The sequence below is a fragment of the Ornithodoros turicata genome, chromosome 1 (genome assembly GCF_037126465.1).
Source record: "Ornithodoros turicata isolate Travis chromosome 1, ASM3712646v1, whole genome shotgun sequence".
Classification (NCBI taxonomy): Eukaryota; Metazoa; Arthropoda; class Arachnida; order Ixodida; family Argasidae; genus Ornithodoros; species Ornithodoros turicata.
Genome location: NC_088201.1, coordinates 30,301,311 through 30,310,040, shown reverse-complemented (window position 1 = coordinate 30,310,040; position 8,730 = coordinate 30,301,311). Strand labels below are relative to the sequence as shown.

Genomic DNA, 8,730 nt, shown 5'->3' with positions numbered 1-8,730 from the left:
CGCTGCCTGCTGCAGCTAATCTATTGGCCAGGTAGACCGCTTTTCGGCCCAGCAGATAAGGCCACCAGCTCCCGTGGCCTAGTGGTCATTCCACGTCGAGACTGGGAGGTGACCCGGGTTCGAATCCGGGCGCCGGCTGTGCTGTCGTGCTTTTTTCCCTGGGTCTTCCTCAGACAAATGTCGGCACGGTTCTCCGAGAAGTCTGCTCAGGACGCACGACCCCCCTGACGTTGTCCGCCTGAGCGTGGCCGACTACGGCAAGCAGTTCCATCACCTCCAGATAAGGCGAAGATCGTATCGTTTCTCCGCTAGAGAAGTGCGTTGTGGATTCGGCGCCCATTTGCGTAGCAAAATTCGATAATTTATATCTCAAGGCACGTTCGTGTCTCACGGTGTTTAATAAGGACGATGAATTTGAATAACGACTGGCTACAATTCTGCTATCTAGCATTTCCCAGAAAACGGCTAATTAATATGTCAATTAATACATTTTAGCTAATTAGTAGCCCAGTAGTAGTACCTTATGTTGATGGTCAACGCGGGAGGAAAGATAAGAAGGGGAGTGGATGTAACTACTGCGGAGCGCGGGAGAGTGATAGAACTTGTGAAATAATGAAAGCCCTTGAGCTAGGTTACGCTTGTGTAAGGTGAATATTGTTTAAAAAGGAACCGGGCAGCCCGATTCTGCAAGGCTTCGATATTATTCGAAAGATAAGTTTGATGGCGATCCCATATGGCACTGGCATATTCGATCTTCGGGCGGACAAACGTGAGGTAGGCCAGCCGTTTGAGGTGTGGAGCTGCATGAGTAATGTGTCGCCGAAGATACCCAAGACTACGATTTGCATCAGAAAGAATGTTCGAGATGTGTGTATTCCATGTTAGATCAGACGAGAAATGCACTCCAAGGTATTTGTAGTTAGTAACGGTTTCTACAGGTGATCCACTTATGATATATGTAGTGGGACATGATCGTTGTTTTCGTGAAAACATCACATGTTAACATTTTGTTGGGTTAAGTGACATCTGCCAGGTTTCGCACCATTCGCCTATTTTATACAAGTCTCTCTGTAAGGCTATATGGTCAGCTGTGGAATGGACTGTGCGATAGACGACGCAGTCATCTGCTAATAGGCGAATGTGCGATGAAACTGACTGGTTGAGATCATTAATATACATTAAAAACAACAAAGTTGCTACCGTACCCTGTGGGACACCAGAGGTGACATGCGCACATGAAGAGTAGTGGTTGTTAGCGTATACCGTCTGTGAGCGATCTGTTAAGAAGTTCTTAATCCATTGAAGTATAAGTGGATGGAAGTGGAGCGCTGATAATTTTTTAAACAGCAATGAGTGTGATATCCTATCAAAGGCTTTTGATAGGTCGAGGAAGATAGCATCGCATTCAGTGTTGTTATCTAAAGCGAGGCTGATGTGAAGTGGTGACGTGGGAAACGATTAATGAGCGAAGCGGTTTCGTTGTGGAAGATGGTGGCAAATTCACGGTTAGCTTGGGGGGGTCGGTAACACACACCAACAAGAACAGGTGGATGAGTGCATTCTAGTGATACCCAGCACGTCTCTAAGTTACTGTCGAGTTACTGCCATTATTGTAGCATCGCCCAGTAGTTCATAATAGCCACAAAAACGGCGTTCGCCCGCCGTTTTCATCAAATTAAAGGAGATAACGTTGTCATTCGGGATGATGGCTGACTAGGAGCATGCTAAGCGGTGAAGCTCAGAGTAGAGTATCGATGCATATCAAGGATGTCCGCCTGTCCGTATATCCTACCTGCGAAAACGAAATTTATGCAGCTCTAACAATTTTATACTATTTTATTTTATTGCAATCTGTGTCGAATAAGAAAAAAAAAACTGTATATTATATGTGTATAAAGGAGCGTAAAGACAGTTAAGCACGTAGAGTGGAGCGGGGCTTTGGGGAACGACGAACTGTGGCTTGATTCCTTCTTTCTGCCTGCAATCGCTGGAAAAAAGCCATTGAGCGTCTTCACTGGCTCAGATGTCTCTCTTTATTCTCCTTCCTTGAGTTTGGTGGCCTTGCCACGACCGACGCCCAAAATAGCCGCGCCAGCCGCGGAGGGCCTTTTGCGCCACCATTTGGACCTCGAGCCACACCAGGTAAGCCTCGACTTTTCTCTGATTTTGCTGGTGGACGTCGTCGGAATCACATTCTACAAACGCAGCGTTATTCTTCAAGACACATTAGCGAACGATCCACATAGAGACGCATTCAGTCTTAAATTTAGTTGCATGGACGTTTTGAAGCCGACTCAAAATTGTAGCGACCGTGTCACGTTCAGACTCGGAGCATCGTGTACCCATTGCTTCGTGGTTCCGTTGTACGCTATTGGTGATAGCAAAACCATCAAATTGTAGTCGGCGAGATCTCTAGCTAGCGTGAACATATTCTGAGCTAAATTTAGTTCCTTTATGAACCAATACTCAGATAATGAAGCCCAAGCATGAAGCACAAGAGAGATTCTCTGTGCCCATGCTCAGGCTTCTTTTCTCTCGTGACCTCGTTATTTCTGGCGTTAGGAGCACAGGAACTTCAGCGTATGTTCCGTATATAAAGTGATCACTCGAGCATAAGATTAATGAATTTCTGAATCAGAAGGTTGCGGCGACCTCAACTGAACACGCTCCCTAAAGTAAAGCGCCCTTACCCTCGCTTCGAGATACTCGTTTATTTTCGAAAAGCTTCCTACAATTAAAAGAAAGAGTGCATCAGACAGGGAACACGTTTCGGTTCCAGTCATTTCCAGTTTACAAAGACGAGCCGAATTACAATAACTGCGAAACGACAATGTACACATAGGGTATTTTACTGCAGAATCTTAATCTAAGTGTTTCTCAGTTGTTCACATGCCTTCCGGTGGTCTCATGCAGACGGTGGTTTTTGCTCTGAAATACTCTTTGAAATGTTAGCGTGGAATAGAGCGATGCGACTAGAATGAAATTTGGGTCGACGTGTCTCGGGGGCTTCAACGATGTTTCCTGCGCGTGCCATCAGGGGCGTACTTTAGCGAAGCACAACCATTCGTAGGAACTCTCACCTGTCAATCATAGTTGGTTGCTGCTTTCCACAGGAGACACCACGTCACCAAAATATTCCTCCGTTATGGAGGCGAAGCGGGAAATTTCTGACGAAAAAGAATCCCATAAAGAAATTAAGGTTTAACTGTCAATACATATTTATTTATTGTGGTGCTCCAAGGGCCTTGCGGCATTACATGGAGAAAGCATAACTGCAACTGCAAAAAAAAAAAAAAAATATTGAAAAACATATCAACTTAATATCACAATCAACTTACTATTAAAGGGGTTGCAACACTTCGTCTCAAGTTATTGTCAATGTAAAATGCATCGATGTAAATGTCAATGTATTATAGTCAATGTAAAATGAATTATTTGCATCGATGTGGACTTGCATTCCAAGTTTTACAGCAGAGGGGGGAATAGACATAGCGTAAAGAAAACCGGCACCGCGAATGCCAGAACTCATGTGGCTCTGACGTAACGGCAGGTGTCTCCGCCAGTGAGGAAGCACGCGAGAGGTCACGTGCTTACGACTACCAATGAGAATGGCTAGAGCTCTGATGTCAGAGCTTGAGGAGTGCGTTTGTTCAGGGGGTTATATCTCGCCAAGTACGACACGTAGAAAAATAAGAATTTTCCTCAGTACTCTAGTGGGCAATACAATGTATGCATGATGTAGTCCACATATATCAAAGTGTCACAACCCCTTTAATATAAAAAAAAATACGGGTGTTCAACCTAGTGACGAGTGCGATCCTAAACAAATAACGACAACAACAAAAAACAAAATTTCCCACCGCGTCATCAGATTTTACTTTAACCTGTGTGGGTGACACACGGGGAAACCAAGAGCGGAAGCGTAATTCAACCGGGGGTAATACATGAGAACTAGCCATTCAGGTATGTAATTCCACAACTTGTCATGTCATAAGGGGTGCGAGAATAAGGGGCGCTATTTTAGCGTACCCGAGAAACGGGGGGCGTACGGCGTACGTAAATGTAGGCAACGCGAGAAAGATTTGGAATAGGGATTCTGCACCGCAAGTCAAAACATGAGCACCTTGCGCTTGCAGCACCGCCAAGCGATAACCATAGTATACGTTTTGTCTACGAAGTTAATTTAACTCAAAAAATACAAGTTTACCGAGAGAACAAGAAAAATACCACTCAGTTCTTGCTTCGACACCTGAAACAAAATGCACGTGTAGTCGATGCTATTTTCGCGAAAGCAAATAATAGAGAATTGTAGTGCTCTGGGGGTCGTCACCGCGTATGCCCAGAATCCAATCCCTGTATAGGTTTTGGGAGCGGACGCTTTCTTTCTTTCTTTTCTCCAAATAGTGTGCGCCCCACAATTTCCCAAGGGGACCTAAACTCGCCCCCAAAGTGAGCTTGCGTCGTCTTCGCGCGACGCGGGTTGTTGCGAGTGGCGTAGCCAGAGGGAGGGAGGGAAATCGTACCTTTGGTAGTACATTTGGGAGAGGGAAACGAAGGCGAAATCCTCCTCCCTAGGTCGGTGTAAAAAGGGCTACCTCCATGGTAGTTCTCTTACTTGATGACAATACACACCTCTTCCCTCATGTAATTTTTCCCACAGGACCCCTCCCGAAATATTTTTTCTGGCTACGCCACTGCCGGATGTTATGACTTCCCCCACCTTGAATTTCGATTGTCACAGAGTACTTCTTAGACGGCATTTGAGTCCGAAACTTGTATTTTTTTCAAAATGTGGCTCCCGCTGGATAGTGCTGCAAGGGCAAAGTACTCTCATTTTAGCTGTCTCTCGCGTTTCCTTCGTTTGAGTCTGCCGTACTCAAACCCCTGAGCCCCCGCCGTTTACTGATGGGCGACCCCATTCTATAACTCCTTAATAGTCGTACAGAGCGCCAGAAATACACTTATCTGTTCGTTGACTAGAGCTTAAAATTACTCCGCGTAAATCGTTAGTTTCCCTCCAATAAATATTTCCTTATTTTTGCATCATCCATCACCGTGTGCACCAATAGTTTCATCCATACGTGAACCATCTTCACGCGTGGTTTCCACTTGCTCTATGCACCAGGGGTCCTTCATCAAGACAGGTCCTCGCCATGCCTACAATTGGCGCCGACAGAGCGTACGTCTCAACTACCAATGGCCTGTTGCGAATAGCCGAAATCGTGAGTAACCAAAGTAAGCCCCACATAGTGACGTTACAAATAAAGTCCCTTCGTAGATTCTAGGTCTGTGCGGCCTAATCTGCGTCGAGTCCATCGGTGACGAATGCTACAATACCTTCCTGCACCGGTACGAGTTCAGCCTCTTCGTGCTCATCACTTCATTTCTCTTCGCCTTCCTCGTCATTCTCGTGTTCGTCCTCAGGGCGCAAGAAGCGCTCACTAGATGCTTTAACATACCCATTTCGGTGAGTTTTATCAACCTTATGCGATAAAGAGTACAGGACAAATATCGCAAAGAAAGACCGCTGTCTGCGCCGAATACGACCGAAAGGAAAAACAAAGAAACCTGTAAAAATTATAAGCGCACTCAGTTAGCCACCCGTCTCATCACGGCTCTTGTTTTGATCTGCACTGGTCATAGAAATCATGAGGTATCTATGGTATCTGGTACCACGTGGCTTCGTCTCACCTACAATTTCCGGTCAATGTCTTGACGAGATACAGTTTATAAATATGACACCAAAATTGTTTCTACGTTCATTTTCACGAGTAAAGGGACCCGGACATTTGGGTGAGAGTGTACGGTTTCCAGAAAGAGAAGATGACTGCATCGCCGGCAGAAATGTTTTGCTGCACACATTGTAGTTGTTGGCCGAAGCACTTTTGATTCCCCTTTCCGTACACTTCCGCAACGAACTATCGGATTGTGGAAGCTAAATTCGTGACCCAAGGAAATTATTTTAGGTTAAAATTGCGGCCAGGACTGCACTCGCTTGACAGTAACGTGTATGATGATAGCTGTGCCGCCAAAGTTTCACACAAGTTCTCCCCGTCCACTCGTAAAAAGTTGCTCGAAATGCGTGCAATTCCATAGTTGTCATGAGCATGTGCTTTTTTTTTCTTAAGTTCTAGACGTGTACCGCGCAGGTTGTAACGTGCTACTACGTGGTAATTTTAGCGATGCAATTTACTGCATTACGAATGCCATTTTGAACACGAGCTGTGTTGGAACGTGCAGACACAAAGAATATATAAAATACAGGGTGTTTTTTTAGCCTTTACAGAATTTTTATTAAAAAGCTGTGAGAGCAGTATAGATCTCGTTTTTGCAGTTGAGTTCTACGGCCACACTCTTAAAAATGAACTTCACCGCATAGCACGCTCCTAGCCAACCAACTCCAGACCACACCCACTCTACTGTGACGTTGGTGGTAGAGAGCCCCTCATTCGTTCGTAGGAAAAAACGTCTGCTACGAACATTGCGAGCTGTTTCTTGTTGACTTCTATTCTTTATATGATTTATATCACGTTTTCTAAAAAAAAAAAAAAACAAAGCATATATGCAGCCTGAGAAAATAAGATTACGATCACAAGAGTAATATATCCGTGTCTTCTGTGCAATCTCAGAATTCACAGTAGCAGAAAGCAAGCGATGGCGGCGGTATTGTGGCCACTGAACCAACTGCGCGGTGAAAACGGTCGGACAGGCTGCACACTGTCGGGGAGCAAGGGGTTTTCACTGTACAAGCGCAGTAAATTTCGGGCTGCACCACTCGTTCTTCCCGTGGTGTCTGCGGTCCCAAAAAATCGTGGTTGTGCCGTGGACAGCCTTCAAACCCTCCGTTTCGGACATCACGTAGCCGGAGAACGCATGGCGTCTCCGAAGCGGTAGCAGACGCTCCGGCCAGCGCGATGCTGCTCCCCTCGATCACGTGATCCCAGGTCCAATGAGGAGCGTCCTCACCACTTGCGTCACATAGTGACGCGCGTGGTGGCGCTCATCACGTGCCTATCGTGAAGGCGAAGGAGGGTGTTGCGCGCACGGGAGGTTCGGGGAGCTATTGCAGGCGTCTCAATTTCGCTACGGTTGCACTAATTGTGGGAAAACTGTTTTCGGCCGCCTAACATTCCATACTGACCAAAACAGAAAGTTGTGGGCCTCTAGACTGCTCCTTTAAAAGATAGAGTGGATTTCAACGACGGATGGTATCCCGTTCTGCTATCTCGCTTTTGCCCGAAATTCTCTAATTAAGGAGTTATTAATGAAGTTCAGGTAATTATGGTCACCTTGTAGTTACATACTCTCTTCCAGAGGATGTCCGCCTGGCCGTAGAACTCAACTGCAAAAACGGCATCTACGCTGGTCTAATAGCTTTTTTAATACAAATTCTGCAAAGGCTAAAAACAAAAACAAACAAAAAAAAAAACACCCTGTATGACGAAACTGCATATACGTGAAAAGTATGCTCCCGTTCGGTTCACGTAGAGAGACAATTTCCGCGATGCCTGAACTACGTTTGAATTTTTCATTTTAAAATATATGTCGCACTAATTGACTGATTAACGAATGGCCGTTTTTTGTGTACCACCAAGCCCCTAAGCTCGCATATCGTATCAGTCCCGACAACGATTTCATGACCACGATGTATAGAGATTGGTTACCGAAAATAAGAGCAAGATGTTTCATGGGGAAGGGTTTCATTTAAGAAAAGGGGGGAATTTTGCTTTTACTAACTCGTATGGTGACATATTATAGACATAGTTGGTACATCAATTGGGTGAGCTTCGTTACGTATTTATTCTGCAGCTCCTCGTTGCGGACAGCTTCATCGCACTCTTCTACCTGATCGTCTGCTTGCTGGAATTCACCGCGTACTGCACAGATCCCGACGACAATGCGGCCACTAAAGTAGCAGGGGTACGTCAATCTTCAAACCGTAGTAATTAGCCACCTTTGGATTCTGTACCGTCGTTTCTGTATGCCGACTTTCAGTATTTCTCCAACGATTCGCTAGGATACGTTTAGAGGACGTTTAGAAAAGTTGTTTGGCAGCAGTAAGTCCCCAGCGAAGTAGACCTCTGAGGGTGCCCAACAACTCCCTAGGGGGTAGGGAAATCCCTGTTTGACAGAGGTCCATCTTACGCAGTGTAAAACTGACAGGCTTTGTCGCACTTTGGCAATTTCGCAATTGCTGCCATAACGTTGCGCTGTGGACACCATATGCAAATATGTCATACGCGGCGTGTGCTGAAAGCTTGGCACAGTTTTCAGATACATTTCGTGCGTACGATATGCGGCTCAGAATAACGGCTGACCACCATGTCAGTGTTTGTTACACTTCTGTTTCTGTTAGCCGTGCAATAACTAATTAGATTTCTTTTTTCCTGCCTGTAGGTGTTTGGCTTGTTCGCTATGGTGTGCTTCGTTGTCTCGTCGTACTTTTCATACAAGTTCTTCCAAGAAGAGAGGTTACCAACCTCAGTTCCGCCGGGTCTGCACTCCGTAACGGTTACGCAGGTTATACCAAAGTGACCGCAGCTTGAAATCTATGTGCTCATGATAAAAACTGCCAACGTTGAAATATTTAGAGAGACGGGTGAAATTGAACCATTGTTATTACCATTTCAGTGTATCGGGGACATAAGTAGCTCCGTTTGAAACTTGCTGGCTCAGGTGAGAGTTCCAAGCGAGGATCCATTAAAATATCAAAAAGGATCACCCAAATTA

At 45.4% G+C, this 8,730-nt stretch overlaps 1 protein-coding gene across 1 annotated transcript; it reads left to right on the top strand.

The window, feature by feature from the left end:
• The first annotated feature begins 836 nt into the window (after positions 1–836).
• On the top strand, positions 837–8,730 carry LOC135377843 (uncharacterized). The gene is made up of 6 exons (XM_064610550.1): positions 837–867; positions 2,052–2,142; positions 5,070–5,222; positions 5,279–5,467; positions 7,810–7,920; positions 8,398–8,730. Exons 1-6 carry the CDS (start codon positions 857–859, stop codon positions 8,533–8,535), a joined length of 693 nt encoding a protein of 230 aa, XP_064466620.1. The 5' UTR covers positions 837–856; the 3' UTR covers positions 8,536–8,730.